Source organism: Octopus sinensis, unplaced genomic scaffold (assembly GCF_006345805.1).
Source record: "Octopus sinensis unplaced genomic scaffold, ASM634580v1 Contig18740, whole genome shotgun sequence".
NCBI classification, from domain to species: domain Eukaryota; kingdom Metazoa; phylum Mollusca; class Cephalopoda; order Octopoda; family Octopodidae; genus Octopus; species Octopus sinensis.
The window spans coordinates 257,329-283,242 of record NW_021835990.1 but is presented as its reverse complement, the minus strand read 5'-3'; the positions used below and the strand labels follow the sequence as shown (position 1 = coordinate 283,242).

The window sequence follows — 25,914 nt, the reverse complement described above, 5'->3', positions numbered from 1 at the left end:
TTTCGCCGATGACGCCGGAAGTCTCGACGGCGATGGGAGTGAACAGATACCGTTCAGAGAGCTCCTTGTACTTTCCAATCTTCATCTTCTCGGTTTTGCGAGAGACTGAGCCAGGCTCGACAGCTGAAGAAGGAAGGTTGAGCTCCGAGAAAGTGTCTGAACACGTCGCATCCCATAACAGAGACTTGCCGAACTCAAACGGGAAAGTCGATAGGCCGTCGGGTCTTTTTCCGTCTCCCCTCGCAAGCCCGACGGGTTCGAGGATTGATGGAATCCCAGCGGCCGTGAGCCCCCTCTGAATAACGTCGTTAAGTGCTGCATGGCGTGGTGCGCGCCCTGCACTGCGACGACAGGAAAGGGGATGTAGACCAAAACGGTCAATGACAGCACCACAACGAAATTTGTGTATTTCGCAGATTTCCAATCCAAGACGCAATGATAAACCAATTCGTAGGCAATCTTTGTCTAGTAAGTTACCGGTGGAAGGGACGGGGAGAGCATCCAGCCAGGCCCCACTCCCTGTGCAGCAGCCTGCGCGGAGACATGCAAGTCTGTGCTGATCGAAATTTTTGCGTAGATGTACGTCAAGAGCTTCACAAGAAATGGCATCCCATTGAGCTTGGATACACGGGTCACTGGGTCTTTTGTTGTACAATGAATCCAACAGGTCCAAAGCGGCCACGTGATCAACTGACATTTTTCGTTCGGGTAGGTTTCTGAGAACAATGTCAGTGAGGACACGGGATGATGCCGTTGACGAAAGGAAAGCAGGAAGAGCGATAGACACGGGAGAACGGAGTCCAATCCCACCGCGGCTTACAGGCAGGGTGGATTGAATCCAACCCAGAGGGTCGAAACGTACGTTGCATAGCGACTCTGCTCCGGACTTCAGAATATTTTCAATAACGGAAAGGAGATTTTGTTCGTGAAAACACGGAGAGCTTCTTAATGTATATAGGAGCTTCGGAGTTGAAAAGTAATTACGGAGAAGAAAGAACCCGACATGAGCGTCGATGAGAGAGAGTCTTTGAACAATGCATGACAGAACAGCTGCCTTGTCAATAAGAGTTTGAGACAAAGCCTCGCGACCAATTGGGGAGCCAAGGATGAGGAGGTTTTTTTTATCGGTGATCCGCACGCCTTTTAAAATATCTTCCAGAACGGCCATAGTTTCGACAAAAATTCCGTGTGGGATATTGAGATTTATAACTTCGGATTTGGCAGAGTTTATCTCAAGACCAATAGAGATGAAAGGGCAGGGATAATTACGCGAAGGTCCTCTAGGACAGAGCATGGTGGTCCACATATTGTGGCGTCATCAAGATACCAGATGTTTATAGGGGAAAGGACAGAGTGGGCAATGGAGTTGACGCAGATTGCAAACAACAGAAGACCAAGAGGATCTCCCTGTTGTACACCGGTCGAAGATACGATAACGGAATCACCGAACAAGAGGAGACTTGGTTGAGAGTAAGATAGATGGACCAGACGATAAGCCGAGGGGGCAAGAGCATAGCAGGACTCCAACAGGAAATCTCTTCTGACTGAATTAAATGCGTTGGAGATGTCCAGTTTAACCAAAATAAATTCTTCTGGAGTCTCCATTAGTTCCCTTACAGCATGGGCGGCCGACTCACAACCTCCGCTGATTCCAACTCCCAATTGCGCGGGCAGAAATTTTTGGGCCAGCTCGGGGACTACTGCGTGGCAGACAAGCTTTCCGGCCAATCTGCGAAAAATATTGCCGACGGCGATCGGTCTAACACCATTATCTTTCTTCCCCAGGGCGGTGAGATTAGCAGAAAAGAAAATCGTCCGTGCAAAGTCAGGTAAATCACCCCCGATAAGGCGGTTGCATAGATCCGTAATAGAAGACAATAGTTGGCGACCAGCCTCAGCAGTTAGGGGAGAAATCAGATCTTTAATGTGTCCTGGTTTCAAACCATCGATGCCCCCACTGCTGCTTGGGGAGAAACTTTTGAGTGCCTTCACAACTTGTTCCGCAGAAACTAGTAGTTGTGGAAATGCAATCGAATCAATAGCAGGTAGTGTGCGGTAATTAACGGGATGCGGAGGGTGTTTAGACCTCAGATTAGACAAAACCGATGGAGAGGGAGATAACAGTCGGTTCGAAGAGGCAACAAGTCTGACCGCTCCACGGACATCACCATCCATTAATTTACTAATTACCCTGCGGCGAAAGTAGTTGTTGTCAGGGGAAGTTTCACTGTCCACGGGAGAAGGGGCATCAATTTTGTGAGAGTCAGAACGGGAGGAGTCTGAGCGAAGAGAGTCAAACTGGAAAGAGAACAATGAATTACAATGATCGAAGAGGGTAAGTTGTTGCTTTATTATCGAGGCGGAAGAAAGTTTTTTAGAGTTGCTATTAGAGGGCGGGATCCCGATACCAAATACAGCAAAACCGAAAAGGTGCAGCCAGTCACACTCGTCATTAGAGGACAGAGCGCGGTTGATAGCTGTAGACAAGGAGAGAGCAGCTTGAAACCTGGCTGCCTTAGGAATCCGCGCAGGGATATGGCGGATGGAACGGACACATTGGATACGTCTTAGAGCTTCCTCGGCTGACGGGGATGTTGTGATTGGAACTTTTTCGGGGAATTCTTGCGGGCAAAAGGACTGAACCGGCTGGCGAGTACGGCAGGAAGAAAAGTTCCAAATTACAAGAGAAGCTGAAATGCGCCTGGAAAGATGTACACAGGAAAGGTGGAAGAATCTGTCGCAACTAGAACAGACTCTCCCTTTCTTGCGGTTGTTACTAACTTCGCAAAAAGAGCATTGAACAGAAGTGGGTTGGAAACAGAAAGACATAGAAAGAGAGCAAGATAGAAACAATTAAAAAATGGATGACAAAGAGAAATGGAAAAAGAGAGAGATTATTAGATAGATGACAATTACAAAAATGGATTATAGAATAAGAAATGAACAAATGAAAAGAAAGAAATGAACAAATGAAAAGAAAGAAATGAACAACAACAACAGCAACGTGCAATGAAAAGAAAGAAATGACTATGACTATTTATATTATTTATAATTACGAAATGAACAGAAAAAGTAACTTTCTAGCAAAGTAAAATGGAAATTACATAATCCAACCAAAATAATCCGAGTAGGAATAAAGCAAAAAAAAACTTTAAACGTCTATCAATTAAACATTCCATATGCCCATACGCGGAGCAGTTACTCCAGTTTAGGGATCGGTTTTTGATAATCAAGTTTTCTCAATGTCACTTTCACCCATTTGTTAATCGCCTTGCATACATAATTCTGAAAGTCACAAATAAAAATAATTAATAGTTATTCAGTTTTCGTTTTCGTAATTCTTAGTATTTTGTTACATCAACGTCACCCTCTTAGGGCTCACCTACGTTCAATGAACGAATGTCCAGATTCATATCAACGCGAGTCTAGATTCAGTAGCTACCTTCTCAACAGACATTGAAAACCCGTGCCTTGTCTCGGCTTGCATGCTTTCTAAGGTCTTCCGCAACACCAGTGTCTGAATCTATGCCTTCGCCCTTTCTTCCACGACAAGCGCCTTCAGGCGGGTTTTAAAGAATTTTGACACAAATCCGTCCAAGGTCATAATGACAGAGACGATCTTCACTTTTGCGCGGTGGATCGCTTCCAGTTTTTTCGCCATCAAGTCGTATTCCACTTTGACTTGACTTGCCAAGTTGCAGTGACTGCATTTATTCTCTCCGTTATTAAAAAACAAATTTCGGTCTTGCAGTAGTGACAGGCTTGCTTCAGTTGGGGGAATTGTTTCCATGGGTTAACAACCCGCAAGCATAATTAACATCAACTTCAGTATTCTTTATGCATTGAAACAAAATAGATTGAAAGGGCTTCTTTTCAATTTTTTCCCATAAATATTCACGTTGAATTTTCAGCAGGTCCGATACTGTCAATTCATATACATTTTCATTGTATTTTCAAGATAAGAATTCTACGGTAGTGGCCATATGTGTTTTCTTTGGATTAATGGACGCAGAATTTCTGTTCTTTTTAGGCAGTATTTCAAATCACTATAAAATTGAAGAAGCATTCTTCCCGCTTTATTGCTAACTGACTCCAGGCTACTCCCAAATTCCTTTCTTAAAGATAAAGTCTTTTTTGCCGGTTTCAAGTGGATATGACTGTCCATAAGAATTCGACCGATATTCTTATCAATCACTCTCCTTGCTCAATCACTTCTATTGATTTTAACTTGTCCTGAAATATAGGTTTTTTAATTAAATATTAGATTTTTATTTATGATATGAATACTGGAGTACATACTGTGATCAGTATTACGCCAAATATAGTCAAAATCAATTTGTTAGAAAATATCATTTTATTTTTTCCCCATTTTTTCTTGAATGTCAAATATGTAAGAAAATCGTGACAAAGATCAGGAAATAAGGAAAGTTAAATTAATCATAAATTAATCGGTCAGCAAGCCGGATGGAACAGCTGTTCCCGCGCACAACGGCCAACAGGATCCTTTGGATTAGGAATGTAAATTCCCTAGGATCCTTGGAGCTTGAATGTTAACTTGAACTATATTTTTTAAAATCAATATTTTCGTAAAAAAATACAAAGTAATTTATTTAATAAATAAAGTTTAATTATTATTAGCATATTGATTACTATTTAAATAATTAAAAAAGAAATTGTTTTGTGGACGCACATGACTGACCTCATAGATATCCTGACCAGGGATTTAAACTCTCTTAAAAATCAAGCAAAAAGAAAGTCCGAGCACCTAATAACAGTAATCCAAATCTCCTAAATATAGTCGTGTGTAAACACAATAAAACTGCTTTCAGATATTAAACAAGATGAATTTCTGATTAAAGCCATGTGAGAAAACTCAGTCCCCTTTCTTTCCCCCTTCTTCGAGGCAGTCAATTCGCGAATTCCCTCAGCCGTGAAAATCGGTCTGCAGTCGATCAGATACTGCACCACAAAGTCTGTCCTGGACAACGCAGTGACCAGACTTATTCACAGGCAGGCGTGGACCATCTGGTCTCCCTCCTCTCCCTTCTTGCCAATAACGGAATCGAGGAACTCCGGGTCCTCCAGACGTGTTCTTCGCTGGTGGCAATGTACGAGCACATATCCTCGGATGTCCTCCGACGGGTCATTTCCCTCTGTTTCGGGGTTATTGGGTCACCAACACAAACCACGTGCATGGCCGGCCTGGCCGTGGTCAATCAGTTGGCCTCCTCTGTATTTGATGTGCACTGACATTGAACGACGACCCGTCCACTTCGCGGAGAGTGAGTGACTGTCCTCTCCCCCCGGGACTCAACTCCTATGAGGGGGACACCTACATGTTCATTCAGGTCACTTTTGCCTATATTTCAGGACTTGTGTGCAGTGGCCGGAGGCGACAAATCCAAGTGGATTCAGAAAATGGGGGGCATGCCCTTTCTATTGAACTAATTATTTCAGTATTGAACAACAAGCTGTTTAGCACGGTTTGGGTGTCACATCATTCCAGAAAGAGGTCTTCCGAGACCTGGTTAGGACACAGGTCTGCTCGGTCGTCGTCCAACTCTTGTCCCACGGCCGTACATTCGAAAATCAATATCTGCACGTGTCTTTTTCGGCAAGACAACAATTGATGAAATTGGTATTCCTACTAGTCAGGACATTTGACTTTCTGGTTTGGACACGTTTTGATGTGGTAGGCACTGGAGAGTCATCTCATTGCCGGTCTCCTGTCTAAACTGGTCCTCATGGGAGACCGGGACGTCTTCTTTTATTCTCTTGCCGCAGACACCCTGCAGGCTTTCTTGAGGACGCATTTGTTAGAAGGTTTGGTTGGCGAGAAAGTGGCAGGGCGGTGGAGTTGGAGGACAGTGAGAGGAGGTCCTGCTACTTTAAGGTCATCAAAGTGAGTCTGAGTACATATTCTGCTCTCTGCTGGAGTGAATCCATTTTGTGGAGTCAAAATCACGGAATTGCGGAATTTTATGACCAGCTGGGATTCCGTGTCGGAAACGTGTTTTATCCTCTCATCAAACTGGTCTACACGGACGGGTGTTCAGTGCACTGGTAGGTGACCCTCCTAATCGTCCAGTGTCAATATGGGGGAGGGGGAGGCACCCTCGGTTAGTCCTGCACACGTGCTGAATCTGATCTATGACCAGGTGGAGGACATGTTGGCAAACTGACCCTCTTTCTGGACACGTTGGGAGGTCGTCTGCTCATTTCTCTTGTTTTGGAGGACATTGTGAAATCCCTCAGTCTGTTTATGATATCCTGGTGGCCTCTCGTTGTTATTTGTAGTACTTGCGACTCTAAATGACTAATTTGCTTTCTTTGGTGGAGGGAGTAGTGCGAGAGTGGAATAGGCGGGGACTGACTTGCCAAGTCGACTTGTTGGTGGCACTCGTGTCCTCCGCGATGCTCCCTCGGAGATTCACGGGAGTGTTATCCTACGACAATGTGCACACGTATTTGGAGAACTGTACTGGTTACTGTCGACTTGCAGATTTCGGGTACTCCCACGTGTACGAAGATGTCTATGGAAGTATTCATAGTGTGGTCATATTTCTCTGTACACTCATAGGAACGTCGTAAAAGGGAAATGGCAGAACAGGTCCTCATTCGATTGGTTTCCGAGGGAGGATTGGAGGCTGGGTGGGGTCCTCTTGTGTTGTGTTTTAATGTGGGTGTGTTTGATATTCCCAGAACATGGCCATTTTGCGTGGAATGAGACCTACGTTCAATTTCACTGCAGTCATGGATGTGCTTTCCACCTCCAACTGCAGTGCCTGTGAAGGACCCCCCTTCGAGATTGTGTGGGATAAGATGTGTCTGATCCCCGGACTATGCCGATATGTCAGGTTGGTGTGTTTGTCCATTTGCAGTGCTAAGGACGACCAGCTGCAAGTCCTGTCCCATATCGCCAGACTGGGCAAACTGAGTCACCACGAGGTAGAGGCACCCTTCATGTTAGGAGGACATGCAACTCCTTTTTGCTGCCTGGATTGGGGAGTTGTGTGGACTGTGTGCTGCCAAGGTCGATGTGTGGTGGAATATGGCCACCGACTGTCTTCTTCAACTCCTTTCCTTCTCTAACAAACGACTAAGGACAGCCACTCTCGGTCTTGTCTCAGGACTTGTCATATTCGCTCTCGTCAAATCGTACAGTTCTTTTGATGGTGGCCATTCTATTGCATGTTGAAGTTACTCGGGTGGTCGCCTCCTTCCCCCACGACGAGGAGTGCAGACGAGTTCAACTGGATTGTATCAATTTGATATTATCAACATGTCCGACGGAGGGAGAAGTCTGGTCACTCTTATTGAACAGTCTGAGGGGAGTGTAATGGCCTGTTGTGACATGACAGTGATACCAAGAGGGCATTCAAGACTGTCCAGACAATATCCGAACGACACTTGGAGTATATGTGTGTGGAAAATGTCCACATTCTCGCTGATTTGGTCGTCCAATTTGCCACGGGGAAGGTGGATTTGAATACGAGTCTGTCCTGCATAGGATTACTGGTAGTGTAGTGGATTACTGGTAGTGGGGAATGTGCGACCAGATGTGTTCATGCACCCGGATATGTTCTGTCACATATTCGCCAATCTGTCGGCCTGCTGCATGGATGAGAGATACTCCCTCCGTCGGTCTGCCGTCAACTCACTCTATTCGGCCATCACTGCTAACAACAAGTCCATCGAGGACTCCCAGTGGGTTACACTCCTCAAAGGTCTCTTCGACACACAGACCATGATTTGGGAGACTGTCCTCACTTCCATTACTTATTCGGAGTGGGTCGACACTTTTGTGCAATATTTTGACGGATTATCCCGCATATTCTCCCTCAGAATGTTTTTTCTCATCAAAGATGGTATTTTCCGTGCTCATTTCAGGTGTGTTTGACGGATTCTGGGACAAGTATCTCGACTTGGTGGTCAGGGGTTCACTTCACTCCTCTGAGACCTTGGCGTTGGCCGTTATTTTTTCTTTCTGTCATACTTTGGAGAGATTCCCGAGCTCGGAGGAAATGGAGAGATCTCTGACCCTCAGTTGGAACAATTGGATATCCCTTGGCACGTACTTTGGCCGACTCCGATACACGGATCTAAAGGACAGTCCCAGTCTTCCCTACAGTCAGGCCACGTTTGCCCAAGCATTCGGCCTGATGCTACAAGTCACTCCTTTTTTAGAGTTGCCTTCTAATTTGCTTACGTGGCAGTTTGGATGACGGGAGAATCGGGTCATTTGTGAGGGTCAATTATGAGTTCCTGAGTGTCCCCGTCCTCGGCGAGTTTGCTTCCGTCGTTCAGTCAAAGTCCGTCAACTCACTTACTCAGCTGCAGAACGCTGTCGTCGAAAATTTAATGTTTTTGTGTCAGGTTGTGCCAGTTCAGTTAATAGCAGAGGTTTGAAGTCCATTCCTCTTCTTTCCACGTGGAATTTGTTACACAATTACTCCAATTTATCACTCTGGGTCTCAATAACCCGGTTTTTGAGGACACTCCACTCAAACTGGTGTCGGAGGGGGATTATGGCACGGTTAGACGACAGTGACTAATTCCAGCCGGATTTGGTGCATTTTGGACACGTTTGTTTATCCGTTAAAGTGGTCTCCATTCTCTCCGGACACTGCTCGGTTCTCCGTGGTGGGAAATTTGGGATAGACTGCTTCAAAAAGATAATCGAGGTTGATGTGATTGGTGAGTGGCAGACATTGGGGTACGTTGGATCGTGCAAATACGCCTGTTCCCCGAACTTGTGGAGAGCGGCGTTTCTGGCCTTGATTGAGGTGTTGGAATAGAATATGAGTGGTACTCCTCGTCCTTTCATCTTTGAGAGGAATATTTCTGTGAAATCGACATTGGGGACGTTTTTGGAGGATTATCTTCAATTCGCGGTTGATTAGGTTGTTCTATTGCAGTGTCCCTTCTTCAATTTACCCAACCGAAGACCTCAGGATTGACGAGGATGTCGACTGCAGATTTGTTGCCTTCCTTCGAGTTCTTCTGAGCGAAAATTCCCACATGTTGGACGACTCGCTGATCTCTGTGATATTAGGTTGGCTGAAGAAGGGGTCCCTCCATCAGTCGGAAATTGACTGTATTGTCATATTAGTATCCCAGTGTGGACCATGCGAGACCTAGCGAGTTACTCCGCTCAAATTTGATATATTTTTCCACGTCTTTCTTGGTGGTCGCACACTTTTTCGCAATGGCTATCGAAAGGGAATAATGGTCTACGAAGCGAGGCATTGTACTGTCTTTTGCAAGATAGGAATTTGTTTTTTGCATACACGGGATCACTATGCGTCCACTGCAAAAAAAGCAGGCAGACTGTTGACCATCTAGCCACGCGGTGTGTAGGATGCTAAACAGTGATTATTTCCGAAGACACAACGAAGTGGTAAAGTGTATTTATCACCACTTGTGTCGAATGTATAAAATTAAACGAAGTAGGAAATTGAAGGGACATTCGGTTGTGTCAATAATGTCGACCCAAAATGTCGAAATCAGAGTTGACAATTCAACTGACAATTGCAGAGTTGACAATTGCAGAGTCATTATGACTGAAACGAAATTTCAATTCAATAAACCTGATATTTTCGTTTATGACAAGAGGAAAAGAGAAATTCATTTAATCGAAGTGGGAGTTACCTCGCAAGACCGTTTAAAGCAAGTTGAAGTGGAGAAATTTCACAAATACGACCTGCTTGCAAACGAACTGTCGGTTCTCTATGAAGCAAAAGTGAAGATTATTTCAATTGTCTTGACATGGAATGGAGTTGTCTCAAAGTTCTTTAAAAGTCATATGGACAAGTTATCCATTGAAGAAGGAACGAGGACATACATCCAGTCGGTTGTGCCGAAGAGGACTCTAGAGAGTATGCTTATTGAACACAGACATGGGATAAAGGTGGACAACGAGGAGTACGCCTCTGCCGCCAATCAACTTGCGGAGCTGGCATGTCGTGAGGACACTCAGCTAAACAATTACTTTGACGCAGAAATGAAAAAATGATAAGAATTTTGTTGCAAACTCTTCTTCCAAGCAAAGAAGAGAAACCACTGACGATCTGGATTCTTAAATAATTTAAGATAGAATCTACATAATTATTATTAACTTTCATTGTTAAAATTTGCTAATATAAATTATAATAATTTGATCGTATTTTCAATGTCCAAAGTCGACTGCATCACTGAAAATATTAATTTAGATCTAAATGAGGAAGAAGGTCACAATATTCGCCAAAGAGTTGAGAAAGACGATTCCCCCACAGGGTTATCAGTCGATGAGATTTTGACTCAGTCAAATACTCCATTCTGGAGAAGGGTAGTGCTTTTAAGATTATTTGTAGCTAAGATATGGTCTGCTGGCTTTTTTGCATTGGTATTTGTCGCATTGATTATATCCGTGGTTGTTTTGGTGACTACTAACCCTATCTGTACTGTTCCCTGGGATCAAAAATGGTACCAAAACTCCGTCATTTACCGAATTAATGTCAAATCTTTTTTTGACTCTGATAATGACGGAATTGGAGACTTAAAAGGTCAAACATTCAATTGACATTTCTAGGAATTATTCAAAAATTAGATTATCTTAGATCTCTTCATGTTGGTGCAATTTGGATCGAAGTTTTCAAAACAACCGATGTTTTTGAAAAAAATTTGGTCCCTACGTTGGAGCCGTATAAAGACCTGGCTATTTTAAGCAAAGCATTACGCCAATATGGTTTGAATTCACTATTCTAAATTGACAGACATTAATCTTCTAATTGACTTCAAAACAGAAAATATGGGCAATGCTGATATGAAATCTGCATTGTTGAAAGTGGTGTATTACATCGACGGAATTGTTTTAGACGACCTTGATCCGAATTTATTTTCTTCCGTTTACCAAAAGTTGAAAAAAGTCCTTCCATCGGACAAGTAGTGATACATTAATAATTTTCAGGATAATTGCAATGCAGTTAAAAACTAACATGCAAGAGCACAAAGAGCTTGATTTAATTATTAATAAATTCGAATGCACAACCGTATCCCAATGCTCTCAAAACATCAAACAAGATGGGACTCGCTTTAGCACTAAACCTTACCGAGCTTATACAGTCTAACCAATTATTTAAATCTGTTTAGATCAGTGATGAAACCAATTCACCCTCACGCAAAAACTTAAGTTTACCAATGTTCTTCCAAGGGTGGTCAATCGTCATAAATTATGGGGACGAACTCCTCTCGGTACCAAGTAAGGGATGTTTTTATTTAATAAAAGTTACTGATATTCTCATGGATAGTCAGCCAATCATGAATTGGAATGATGGAGCCGTAAGTAAAGGATTTAGCTCATCTCAAATAACTAATTTTGGATTTTCACGTAATTTCTTCATGCACGGCCTAAAAGTTGGAATTTGATAAAAATGTAAAGATTCAAACTGCTGCTGAAACTGAAATTAAAGGATTCTCAACCATTTCCTTTTATCTGGACATTTATAACCAAGATACATTCAAATGGGGAAGCTATAATGTGAATTCTGAAAACGATGTGATTATATACACTGTGAAACGGGACGGATTTCAGTCATACTTTATTGCAGTTTCTTTAAACAATCAATCAATATCAATGTTCTAACGTTGTTTTAACTGTAAAGGGATGTCGCGAAGATAACTCATGTTTCACATGGAATGATTATGAACATTGACGGGACAAAAAATTCTGTGGAACTCAAAAATCTATTCATCGGAGCCGGGGATATATTATTAATAACTTACTAACTAGCTTTCCGAGGATTAATAACAAAATTTAAAAAATACTAATTCGTAATAACAAGAGAAACCATAAATTACCTTAGATTTCTTTATTGTTCTTTTCATTGGCTTGAGGTTTTCGTTTAGAACTTTTGAAGAGCGCATATTAGTGACTTTCTAGAAGTCGATAATCCCACAAAAAACACAATTTGCTGTCCATAATTAAAGAATTAAGATTTAAATAGCACCAAAATAATTTAAACAAGTATGATTAGTTAAAGTAACTCAGTAAGAGGGCCCTCTTCGGTAAGGTACAAATCTTCTTTTGCAAAGTCAGAAACAATGATAGTTTTTAAAAAGATCGAAAAGCGTTCTGAGGTAATAGAAAATGAATTTACTTGAAAGTTCTTTATATTTTGAATTTTTTGAAATTCCTTTGACAGTAATAAAGTAAACTGGGGTTCCAGCCAGAATGATGAGGAAGGCTCATCCACACCACTTTGGTTTGGAATGGAGTGTGATTGAAAGGAGATAGATTGAGACCATTATAAAGAAAATTGGAAAAAATATATTGACCTGTTACTTTAAATGCTGGCTTGTATTCCTTGTTGTACTTTCTCATGTAAAAAATAATGGAAATTGTCAACGCCTGGAACAGAGTTTCAGCAAAAGTGGTAAAATTAACGATCGAATCAATATCATTAGCTGAGACGATGATAAAAAAAGAGAAATTGAAGTCAATCCTGGCCCAAAATTTTTACGGAGGAGTTATAATCTTTGTTTGTTCGTTGATCACAGATGTATCTTGTATTCCATTAATTTTTCCCGGATTGTATGATCCAGCACTTCATATTTAAATAGCTCAATATCGACTAGTCCAGCGGTTCTCAACCTTTTTTAGACTGGGGACCACTTTTGCACTATAAAATTTTGTGGGGACCACCTTAAATAAAATAAACATTTTTTGGTATTAGCGCACAATTTTTGGCCTCGCCAGGGCCAGGTTTAGACATGTTCGAATATTTATTATAAAAATAACATGAACATTATGAAAATAACAGAAAATTTAATAGTAATTTAGTGAGATTTCTGATCTTGTTTGCTCAGAATAATTTTACTTATATCAGGCTCTATGTTCGACAAAGCTACTCGCATATCATCTTGTACCCGTAATCTATTTCTATATTTTGTTTTTAGAAAAGTCAGACACGACATCGCCATTTCACAGTGATAAGTAGTGGGGAATGCAAGTATTGATTCCAATGCAGTTTTACTCAAAATGGGGAATTCTTCTTTGTGGCGCCTAAGTTGAGAAGGTTTCAGTGAATTGTTTCCCAAAATTTTATGGCAAATCATGCATTTTGCCTTTATTTCATTATTTGGGGCAATGAATTTAGTGAATCCAAATTGTACGTAAGAATCCGACCAAAGACGACGATTCTTGTTAACCATAACTAGAATGATAAACCACGCTAATCAAATCAGATTAATTTCAATGTTTTTGATTTATACTTAATTGTACAATTAGTTTTAAATTTAATATATTGTTATTTTGCGAAAATTCCTGGGGACCACTAAAAATTTTCTGGGGACCACGATTGAAAACCGCTTGATTAATTTCAATGTTTTTGATTTATACTTAATTGTACAATTAGTTTTAACTTTAATATATTTTTATTTTTCGAAAATTCCTGGGGACCACTAAAAATTTTCTGGGGACCACTAGTGGTCCCCGGGGACCACGGTTGAGAACCGCTGGACTAGTCCAATGTAATATTTCTGGGATTATAAATGAATTTATCGGTATTAAAAATCGATAAATTTTAATTTTGAATTAAATAAAAGTTTTGATTTATTCATGTGAGTCACAGGTTTGTTGAATGAGTGAATTATTCTCAGCTCAACAATACTATAGAATGAACCCTATCAGGTACATTGAGTCAGGTTGCCCTAAACTTGACGAAATGCTCAAAGGTAATACGCCAAGTAAATATCGAAGGTGGAATTCGAGGGATATTTGAAGTAAGCGGAGAAAGTGCCTCGGGGAAAACTCAGCTGGCTTTACAAATATGTTGTGCTGCCAATCTTGCAGAATCAGAAGGAAAATTTTCTAAAAATAAATTTCAGTCATTCTGTTCATAAACACCGGAGGCCCTTTTCCTAGTCAAAGACTCTTCCAAATCCTTTCTTTCTTTGAGAGTAAACAACAAATCCAAAACCGATCGGACAGAATATTCGTCGAGGACTGTCGAGATTATGTCATTTGGCATTTTCAACTTACTCATACAGGAATCGCTGATAAAGTGCCTCAAAACTAAAATCGAAGGGCTTTTTCGACGTTTTTCAGTGCCTTTGATCATCATTGATTCCGTGGCTGGAGTGTTTCGAGGAGATGAGAATGTTTATTCTGCACCACAAAAAGCCCGCCAAATTTGTCAATTGGGCTTGGTTCTCCAGTCTCTACAGCGTCGAACAAAAGGAGTTATTTTGTGTCTGAATCAAGTTGCGGATTGTTTAGAGGAATTTATTCCTTGTAAAATCCCAGCATTGGGATTGACATGGGCCCATTTTATGACTGGTCGTGTAATGCTAACTCGTCACTGTACAAGTCCATCCGTGGGGACTAGTAGACGCACTTTTACTGTAATTTCTGGGCCAAATTTGCCTCCTGCTTGTGCGGATTTTGTGATTGATGCATTTGGATTTCATTTTGTTTAATTGCCGCTAGTTTTAGCTCAAATTTGACTTTTAATAATTTTTTTATTTAATTATCAGAAATACAGATCTGTTAGCGGACTTGGAAAAAAATGGAGAAAAAATTCGCGACATACTATCTATAGTTATATTACAAAGGGCAAGATTTTGTAATTTTTTATATGTATATTTGTGACGTGAACATTAAGTTGAGTGATTTGAGTAATTTGGTTCACCTTTAAAAAAGTCCTTATTTATACTAAAATGATTAATGACCATTTGACAAGTTTCTTTTTTTATAAAAATCTTTTTTGCTTGTCGGCTCCTAAATCCACCGTTTCTTAAGGTACTTGTGTCGACTCTTAAAACCATCACTGGGAATGAATGAGATTTTTAATAACACTTTAATTAATTTTATTTTTAATTATTTAGCCGTGATTCTTAAATACGAAGAAAGTGTATTGGTTAATTTCTAGAATAACAAAATATTCAAAATTATTATTATTGCTTAATCTCTAAACTAGAGAGATATTAAATTATAGCTTTTATTTTTTAATTATTCATAAAAATAAAACTTTTGTTAGCTTTTAAAATCTATAAAATACATAATTTAAATATAATCAACTTTATTAAGTGATTTTTCATCTAGGTTTCATAGTTGCTACAAATAAATTCTTATTGATTATTATTAAATATTCATATTTAATGATTTTCACTAAAATATTCATTTTAAAATTATTCTTCAGCATTTTCGTTGTTATTTCAGCAATATTAATGTAAATTCTCATGTTATATAGATTAGATTTTTTCGTGAATATATTAGAAATAAGAGATATTCTATTAGATTTATAAATCTTGCAGTCCCACTTAATTCAAGTAATTTAATGACAGAAAATAATTTTATTACATCGGGGAATTAAAAATTGACATTCATTAAATTGATTTTACCAATAAATTTAAATATTTTGTTATTTTCTGATTGGAATGTGAGGATGATCTCTAATGGGTCATACATCAAACGGGATTTTGCCCAAATTCTACAACAGATACTTATTTTTTTGAAGTATAAAAAGAAACCAGGGTCTATATATAGTTTTTTCGTGTTTAGGAAAACATTGGAGAACATACAAAAAAGAAAGGGATTCCCTTACTAACTAGAATAATCTGACATTAAAAGTCCAGCTGTATGATAACTTAAAATTTTGATTGTAGGTAGATGCCTAAAAGTATCCATTTTTCTTCTTTTGATTGTTTTAATAGAAAAAAATTGTGGAAAGATTTTGCTTTAAAAAATTAATTACTGAAACCTAATAGGCAAGTTTTTGATTAGGAATTCAGTTCTCTTTGAAAATGTATCGATTATATAAGACATGTTCTGATTAATGTTTTGCTTAGTTCGTTCACCAAAACTTTATTTGAAGAAAAATTAAAAAAGTAAGTACAGTGGCTCCTTCTGAATTAGCCATTTTTGGTTCTTCGAAAGTTTGTGAAAAATTCCGGAAATTTGCCAATTCGAGAATAAAATCAATATTTTTTTAATTCAGAGTTTCATTTGTGTTAATTACTCAACAACTCAAGTTTACGGCACAACTTCTAATTCATCAAATACAATTATGCTAAATTATCAAATGAATTTTACAAACTTTTTTATTACAGCGTGTGAAGAGCTAAGAAATGACCTCTTTTTTATTTTCATTCTCTCCGTCAATCGCAATGGACATCACTAATCTAATAAAAAGCATATGAACAACTAAATGAAGGCAAGGGGCCAGGGAAAGCCGGCAGGGTCAAAGAATGAATAGACAGCTCTTGGGAGGTGCTTAGTTGAATTGTTTCTCATGTGGAAGACGAAACACTGAGAATCGGACTATGCCTTGACTTACCGTTTACAGCAGAACATCAATTTTGATGCAGCGTAGGGACAGGCGACTTTGGCTAAGACTCTCTTTCATTTCGTAACATATTTGGAGCTCATTACACATGCAAATCTAAACCAAATCATTTATTGGTCTTTCAGGACTTTGGATTTTACTTTCAACTGTCAGAATCTTTGCCGAGGACAGTGAAAGAGTCGAAAAGGTTTACCATCTTGCACTTTTCTTTCCACGATGAAGCCATTCGGTCTTTGCCAGAGTGACGGAAAGCGTCCTGGCAGATAACTACCTTTCTTTTTAGAGAAAGCAAGTCCCTTGTTTGAATGCCATTAGTGTTGCCTCAATATTATCAAAGATGAGCAGCAACCTGGTTTCTATCAGTTTTCATGCTGAAGAGCAAAATATGTGTGCATTTCATACGCTTTCGAATTTGTCGCCTTCGAAACTTCTGGAATCTGCGACTCAACTTCTTCCTGACACTAAAAAGCGGCATGTAACCAACCTAAGAGTTCTTGCCAATCCAGAAAACAACCGGACGAAATCAAGAAACGAAAGAACCGAGTTTGTTTTCTGATTGTGGTCTACTCTAATAAGACACCAGATGTCCCTTAAACAAAATAATGACACCTTTCACCACTATTTATTTAAGTGGTTAGACAATTTTTCAATAAATCGTACAGATACCTCCAACTTTGGGGTTAGTTTGGATTTTAAATTCAAGTCATACCCCAATTTAATAAAATATCCCCACGTTTTCTTCGAAAGTTCAACGTGTTTCCTTCCTTCACAGCTTCTGAACAGTCCTTGAAAGCCATAAATTAGGAAAGGCTCTATACAGGAAGAGTATACGTATAGGAACGCTTTCGGTTTCAACCAAAATTGTGTAAGACCTTTCAAAATCGCGCTAGCTTTGTTTTTTCTGTTAATTATATGAGCCATGAATCCACAACTAATTTATCGGAAATAGACAAGTTAGTCTTTTCAGCTTTCCAAGATTTAAGCGATGATTCAATTCCAGTTTTGGGAACATTATTAAAAAATATTGCGTTAAAAATTGCTGTAAGACTAAACTTGAGCTCGTTTAAAGCATCAATTGGGTGATTGGACCGTTTCAAAAGGAGGCATGGACTATTATTCAAAACTCTTGATGGAGAGGCCATTTTGAAAGTAGACTGACGGATGAGCACTTGGATGATTTTATTTTACGACATGTGGAAAATAAACAATTATTCAACCCAGCAGAGGATAAAATGTTGTGATAGAATTAAAACTGAAGAAATTAGAATACTTGACATACTAAATAAACTCGAATATAATATGTACACAAAATTTCCCGAAAATCTACATACAGTAAAACCTCTCGAATCCGCCGATTTTGGGACCGACCAAAAAATCGGCGGATTCGAGAAATCGGCGGATTCGAGAGGCAATTTAAATAATATTTTATAGTTGAAATATGAACTTACAATATAGATTAAGTATTTCTTTTTATATACAAATGACTGAATACATAAAATTATTTATATTCAAAAAAATCAGAAATTTTATTTTTTTAATTGATTTTCTTAACATTTCCCCAATTCGCATAATATTTTCATGATCATCTATATCTGCATTTACCTGAGAAGCATAAGTTTTAATAATCTCTAGAGCTCTGAAGGCTTCTGAGAGATCAACTTTTTTCTCATTTGATTCCTCTTCAATAATTGTTTCCTAAGTATAATTATTAAATAATTTGATGAAATGGACATTGATCTATTACAAGTAGAATTTTTCTTTTTTTCTTTGCAAGTTCACAATCAAAATCACTGAGCCACTTGTTAAAAATTTCACGGTTCATCCATGCCTTATTGGAATGGGTGTAGGTAACATATTTTCCAATGTTGAAATTTTTAAAACACCTTGGACTTTTGAATCTTCCTATCATCACAGGCCTTCTTTTATCGGAACCAGAACAAATTGCGCATAATAGTAACGAAAATCGATCCTTCGACAACTTTATTCCAGGCCGTGATTTGGTGCACACACTTTTGGAAGGAATCGCCTTGTAAAAAACACCAGTTTCATCTGCATTATAAACATTGTCCAATCCATATTGTTCAATTTTTAAACTCATTGTTTCATTAAAATCAGTAATAGATTTTTCATCATGATTTACTGATCCACTGTCTCCGTGAAATTTTCTTAACTTGATACCATTTCGTAATTTAAACTTTTCTAGCCACCCACGACTTGCTTTAAATTCTGGAAAATTTTTTCCAAATTTAAGAGCTTTTGCAATTAACATCGAATCTGATAGAATTGCTCCGCTAGATTCCACTAAGTTAATCCATGTTATCATCGCTACATCAATTTCATTAAATTTGAGTTTTGGAATTCTCGTTATGTTTAATTTTTTGATGTCAGTCCTATTCAAAAGGTCCGATTTTGATTTAAGGTCGTCTATAGTTCTCGGAGAAATTTTCTTTTTTAACCGTGAAGAAACAATCCTGGAAATTTGAGGTGCAGAAACGAATGGGTTGTCAGAAATATAACGTAGTATAGAAATTTTTTCGTTGATAGAAAGTCTAACACAGCGACGCATCACAAAAATACAATTTAACGTGTAATGAAAATTTTAAAATGTTAATTAATTTAACTTACAATTAGATAAAAAAATTATTTTTCATAATACTTGAGGAGCGGATTCGAGAAACAAGCGGATTCAAGAATCATTCATAGGAAATTTCAAATTTTTGATTAAAACAAGCGGATTCGAGAAGCGGCGGATTCGAGAAGCAGCGGATTCGAGAGGTTTCACTGTATTTACTATGAATTTAAAATGAAATTAACCTAACAGTAAAGGAAAAGAAAATTTGAGAAACAATAATTCATTATTATTATTATTAAAAGCACTCCCGAGAAGTCATAAAACTAATTAAGCTTCCCTTGTGCCGCGTGAACAACAATACTGTCCCACAACCTTCTCCAGGTGCCTCTTCTCTTTTCCAATTCTCTCAGGTTGTCGAGATCATCAGCAGTTTCGAGTTTCCTCCCAATAATTTTGAGATCCTGATTTAGCACCGATGGAAGTGTTGTCCTTGGTCTTCCTCGAAATGCGTCTCCGCATTGCATAAAATATGTTTCCATAGCAATGTTAGCAGGAGTGGCGACGTCCATCCGCAGAATGTGGCCAAATAACCTCCATCGTGATTTCAGGATTTCGATCGAAAGAATTTCTGAGTTGCATAATTTGTATAGTTTGTCGTTTGTGATCTTCTGCGGGTAGCGGATGTTAAGTGCTGCACGTAATTGAGATCGATGGAAACTGTCTAGTTTCTGATTTTCCAATTTTGTGAGTCCCCAGGTTCCACAGTTGTAGGTAAGGATTGGCAGTACGAACGAGCTGTATATCCTTATTTTCGTTTTTCCAGTTAGCTTCTTTTTAGTTCTCCATAGAGACATAAGCTTTCTAAAGGCACCATTAGGAAGGATTTTCCTGTGTCTCCCAGGAGCGCTCCCAACTTTTTGTGCCTTCTCCATGATTCATCAATGCGTCTTTCCGATCTGCTTAAGGATATATATTCGGTTTTTTCGGTGTTCACAGTGAGAAACCATTTTTCGAATTTGTTCGGAAGCATATTATATATATTTGAGAATTTCTCCGTCGTCCGACACAAAGTCCAAGTCATCTGCGTAGGATATCTCGTGATAATCATTTTTTATAACTGATTTAAAGTCCCTCAGAGCGGCCTCAAGATACACAATAAAAAGCACGGGAGATAGCGAGTCTCCTTGTGGAACACCCCGTGTTGTTTCGAAGTATCTTGATGTCGTCTTTCCGACTTTAACAGCCAGTTGGGTGTTCACTAGGAGAAGGTTTATCATTCTTGTTTTGTCTGAATGGAGGAAGCTCTTTAATACTTCCATAAGGAGCCCTCTGTGAATGGAATCGAAGGCCCGAGTCATGTCTACCCCAAGAATTTCAATACACTTTTTATATTTTTGGCACAGGGCACCAGTCCATCTGTATGTCCAAATTACATCAGCTGTTGATCTTCCCTCCCTGAATCCACTCTGTCTATTGGATAGAAAACTGTTTACTCGGTCTTTGATTCGGGTCAGTATAATTAGCAATAATGTCTTTCTCAATGTTGATAGCAGAATAATTGGCCTCAGGTTGCCAGGAGGTCCTCTCGGTTTCCCGGGTTTTGGTAGTGGAATTAGCAATCCTTTTCCAATATCTAAGTTTCCGTTTCTTTAATTGCTTTGTTCAGTATGTGTGATCACTTCGGGCAGCTCGATTGGTCCAAATTTGACAAGCTCTGCAGGAATGTCGTCTGGTCCGGGGGACCTTTTGCAGTTTAATTTCTTAATGGCATCCATAGTTTCTGTAATATTAATAGGACTGATTATTCGAGTGTCTTGAATGTTCAGAATTTCATTGACTTCGCTATTTTGGTTAAAAATTTCGTGAAAATATTCCGAAATGATTGCAGTTTTTTCAGGTTCACTAATGACTGTTCTTTTAAGTTTATCATGCACAGTAATATGGTTTGTTCTTTTTCCTCTGTTTATTAAACGAACAGCTTTAAACATCCTTGTTCCATCCTTATATTTTTCAATTTCATTGGTTGAGGTGGTGACGTACTTCTGTCTGTTACGGATATGTCTTTTTCGCGTTTTATAACTTTCACGACGTCCCCCACGTTTTCACTTGGGAGCTTTAACACAAGAGGACTGAAATCCATTTACAAACAGCACCAACTTGCACGGGATCTCTGGAATCACCACGTCAGTGTCTGCTGTCTCCAAGAGACGAAGACGACTGAGGAAAACATCACACTGGCTGGCAATTTTTATATTATTACCCTACCATGCACTTGTCGACACTATGGTCTGGGGTTTGCAGTACACCGTCTGTTATACAATTTGGTGACTAGAACATGGGCGGTTTCTGATCGTGTTGCAGTTATGCAAATGAAGTTTGTAGACAAACCTAATTCTATTATATCAATTATCAACATATATGCGCCAACAGGAGCGAGAGTCAACTCCAATCCTGAAGAGCTGGACGAATTTTATTCCACCCTTACGAAAACATATCACTCCCTGTCGTCGTCATATTTAATTCTTATTGCTGGCGATTGGAACGTCAGAGCAGGGAGAGCCCGGTTTGGAGAGACCTGCATTGGGTCGCATGGGAGAAATCGCAGAAACTCTTGCGGAGAGTCCTTGATTCAATTCTGTTCGGCATTTGACCTATTCATATCGAACACCGCCTTCGACCACCGAGCAAGGCATAAAACTACCTGGACAGGAGCAAGAAAAGACAAAAAAATAAAAAAAATGTTTAGAATAGAATAGTTTTTTATTTTTGCAGACCAAAACCCAAAAAACAAGGAAAGATCATTAACAAGGAGATAAAAAAAAAGACACCGAAATGTGTCTTTTTATGCTAACCACAATTATAATTACTTAATATAACTTTCCTCCAGAATCATTTGGATCGTGAGCACAGAGGATTCTTGCAAGTCTTTTAGCTTCCAGTCAAGGTTTACACAATTAGGCAGTTTCAATGCGAAAAGTCTTGTTTTTTCCAACTGTTCGATAAGGTAGTTACTCTTTTCTGTACCGAACTAGCTTTCGTAGCGATATGTGAGTACTGGCTGTACAACCATCTCGATTTTCGAGCTTTTTTTTATGAGATTTGTTTATTACGAAAAAAGAATTCGGTCAAGTGTTCGAAAGCTTCATAAACGGGAAGCCGACGCGATCGAGAAAGAATTAGAGCGTACTATCGCAAGGGATATCCGCTCGAAAAACCATCTTGATTCGCGGGCGTTGACTGTGAGAGCAGACATGTGGGACCCGATCTCCTGAACGAAGCTGATTGCCCAAGGAACCGAAAGTCTCAACCGCGAATGGAAAGAATTGGAACTTCTCCGTAAGTGAGAAGTACTTCCGCATCTTTTTGCATTCCTGCGGTTGTGACAATAGATCCAGGGGCGGATGCGGACATCAGCAGGTTCTGAGGCGAGAAAGAGTCCACACACGTGGCATCTCAGGTAAGAGGCTTCCCCCTGTTGAAGGAAAACACAGTGATCCCGTCAGGCCTTTTTCCGTCCCCCCGGTCGATCCCAGAGAGTTCAAGCATTTTCGAGCTTAGCCCGTGAATGTAGACATCCGAGAACCGATCTCCGGAACGAAGCTGATTGCCTTTCCTGCAATGGAACCGGAAGTCTCAACTGCGAAAGAAGGGAATTCTTAAATCTCCGCAAGTAAAGAGTACTTCCGCATCTTCTTTCTTTTAGCTTTTGTGGCGATTGATTCAGGGGCGGAAGCGGGCATCAGTAGGTTCTTAGACGAGAATGAATCCACACACGTGGAGGCGCATTTGAGTGACATTTCTAGGGTGATGATAAAAGTTAAGCCATCCCGCCGATCGATTCCAGTGGGTTCAATTTTTTTTTTTCCAGTGGGTTCAATTGTAGAGGAAATTTAGAAAGGTAGGCTGATAAGGTTATTTATTGTAGCCTGGTGCGAAATACGAGAGAGCCTGGATTCACACGATAAGTCGTGAAAAAAGATACTCTCACAACATGCAAAGTAAATAAGCCTGCAGAACAGACACAAAAATTGATATTTTAAGAGGTAATTGGACCAAAGAATCTAGGTTGGTCAGACTGATGAAGAAAATTAAGAAATTTAATAACTGGAAGCATTTGATAATGCTTTAAAAATTTAGTTTTATGAATAATTTATATTTCAGTATTTATGAGCTAAAGTAATATTATAAATAAAATATAACAAATAAATAATTATTTTTCCAAATTTTATCAATGCATCAATTTGAATCATTGAGTATACTATTACGTAACGGATTATTTCTCGAAAAGTTCTGTATAAAGTTATCTATAACTCTTACCGTAACACAGAATTTCCCGAAAAACGTAAATATTTGCTTATATGCAGTTTAAAAACTAATGTTTAAACTTTCAATCATTGACATTAATGCTTAAGCGTGAAAAGTAATCTTTGGTGCATTAACAGTAATGATAAATGCGTCAAAACTAATGGTTGAAGGGTCAATGCTTGCGCTCCAGACGTTAAAGCTTCGAAAATCCAACATAAACGTCTTATATGGATAATAAAAAAGAATTTGAGAGTTTTTGTTTAAAAAAGGTATTCCTGAACGATATTATTAATCGTTTTAGCGGATTTTTTTATGAAAACATCGGTTTGTTGTTTTACTCTTTTTGAAATCAGCGTAAACTATCTTATTTAATGAACAACAAATGGCAAATAATACTTGATTTATTTTTGTGTTAGAACTAGAAGATTGACTTTCTATGTGATATCTGAAATTATTCAATAAATGTTAATTTTGTAATTATTATATTTTGAAATAAAAAACAGTAAAAATATTTTAAATTATAATATCAGTTTTTCTTGCTGTGATGTCACTTTGGTCAAAAGTTTCAAACCTCATAAAAATAATAAAACATAACGATGGAATTATCGGCAGTATAAAAAAACTTTACAGGTAAAATAAATATAGAAATCCAGAACCGACACTTTAAAAATGGGAACCCTTGTTGGAGAGGATTCTTTTGGTAACAAATACTTTGAGAATAAAATTTATTTCTATCTTCGAGATCGATGGGTGGAATATTCACCTCAATATAATCTCAGTTATGATGCAACTCACGTTCCAGTAGGATGGTTGAGAATTCGTTGTGTTTTTTAGGCATGGCTGGTTACGCCATACGACTGATTCAATTCCCTCGGAGACCAACTCATTAGATTATAAATGGATTAGCCCATATGTCTATAACAAGACGTAAAAATCAGGGGGACTGCTGGTGTCTTCAGATTTATTGTGACCAGGGAGAACAACCGAAGAAGATTTCCGTCCCTTCCTGCAGCAAAATAAGCTTTGAAAAAAAAGAAAATAAAATTACCTCGACAAAGACATAAATCCTCCATTCATACTCCCAAAGGTCGAGACGGTGACGAAGATGGGAATGATTGTATACATTAGTGTTGATATTTCTTTTCCGAAAGACTAAAATATTAAAAAATAAAGAGAGAACTAATCCAATTGTGCTGGTCGCCAAAAGTTCTTGTTTGGGGATGACAACAAAGTAGGCCAGGTTGACAAACATATATATTGCTATGAGGGAGACCACCGAGAAGACTATAGCCAGTTGAATATTTCTAAAATATTAAAAAATTCACACTTCTTGGGGTTTTCAATTTCCTCGCTAATCGAATTAAGACAATTCCTGCAATTAAATAACAATTCCCAACCATCCGGAATATGTAAATATTCCTGCGTAAAGAGAGAGTGCTATAGGTCCAGCTTGATTTGAAGTGCCATTCATGTTGATATTATAAATAATGGTGGGATCTAGTTTGATAATTATATTTTTACCTTTTCTTATTTCGTTAAGTCCTGCTCCAATTATAATAATCAAAGAAATGGCTTTTGCACCTGTGAATATATTTTGAATTATTGAAGAGAATTTAACACTCAGACAGTTGATTCCAGCGAGAAGAACTATCATTGATGAATTAAAACAAATACTTATGGAAAGATCAGACACAAGTAGTATTAGATATATAGGAGGATCACATGCAGGATAGATAGACTTGAGAGTGTAGTATCCGAATGCCAGGGCCTTCACTGACGTACTGGCTGGCATCACTATTACAAGCAGTGTTCATGAATATAGGAATGCAAAAAAGTTTCCGTAGGCTTTTTGTAAATACGCGTATTCCCCCCAGATTTTGTTATGGCAGATCCCAATTCTCCATAGGACAACCCTCCTGCTAAGGAAATGAACCCTGTCAAAAAGATGTCTAAAAACAATCTCAAAAAAAGGCAACAATCATTTTATAGGTAGCATCTAACTTAAAACGTAATCAAACTCAAAATTTGGATTAACGTATTTCTCTATCAAATAACTGAATGGCTTCTGACCATCAAAAGAAGATTGAAACATAATGATTATCTGAACAGGAAAATCAATTTTTTCGATGTTATCTGTCACCTGCCAGTCATTCGAATCACCCAAACATGTCATATCGACAAAGTTCTACTGAAAGACGACCAATTTCGGAGTTGACTGAATTCAGTTTGGTGGTGGCTTCATCAAGGCATTTCTGGGCTTCCACGAATCGCGTTCCTCGGGCCTCGCTCAGTTCAGTACAACTTCTCCACCACCGACTTTTGCTTGTCTGCCAAACCCTTAGTCGAGTCCCTTTCTAATCGACACTGCAGGCGCTTCTCATATTGACCCACGGCCTTGGTGTCGACGATCACCTGAGATGCCTTCTTTTTTAGTCCTTCCAACTTTTAGTGACATAAAGACATGTTCTCTTCACAACCCTTTAAATCAAACATCCACGAAAACTCAAATCTCCAATTTAAGTCTTTCCAACACGTGTTCAGTTCTTTTCTTATCGGTCTCCAGTCTATCCAAACTATCCGAAATATTCTGTCTTTATCCATTTAGCCACGAAGTGCGGAAGTATGCTTTACCATGATTACACATGGAGGCATAACGAGGTGGTGAGGTCCCTCCATCTTTTGCTCTGCAATAAGTATGGCTTGAGGCGGTCC

General features: G+C 38.9%; 3 protein-coding genes and 1 pseudogene across 3 annotated transcripts; 1 reads left to right on the top strand and 3 right to left on the bottom strand.

The window, feature by feature from the left end:
* The first annotated feature begins 13,870 nt into the window (after positions 1 to 13,870).
* On the top strand, positions 13,871 to 14,467 carry LOC115231560 (DNA repair protein XRCC3-like). The gene has a single exon (XM_029801556.1). It carries the CDS (start codon positions 13,996 to 13,998, stop codon positions 14,455 to 14,457), a length of 462 nt encoding a protein of 153 aa, XP_029657416.1. The 5' UTR covers positions 13,871 to 13,995; the 3' UTR covers positions 14,458 to 14,467.
* Positions 14,468 to 18,033: 3,566 nt separating this feature from the next.
* LOC115231574 (tigger transposable element-derived protein 6-like) lies at positions 18,034 to 18,648 on the bottom strand. Its single transcript, XM_029801566.1, has one exon. The coding sequence runs from the start codon at positions 18,646 to 18,648 to the stop codon at positions 18,034 to 18,036; it is 615 nt and encodes a 204-aa protein (XP_029657426.1).
* Positions 18,649 to 19,220: 572 nt separating this feature from the next.
* On the bottom strand, positions 19,221 to 19,829 carry LOC115231573. The gene has a single exon (XM_029801565.1). The coding sequence runs from the start codon at positions 19,827 to 19,829 to the stop codon at positions 19,221 to 19,223; it is 609 nt and encodes a 202-aa protein (XP_029657425.1).
* Positions 19,830 to 24,580: 4,751 nt separating this feature from the next.
* LOC115231572 lies at positions 24,581 to 25,375 on the bottom strand (annotated as a pseudogene).
* Between the last annotated feature and the right edge of the window lie 539 nt (positions 25,376 to 25,914).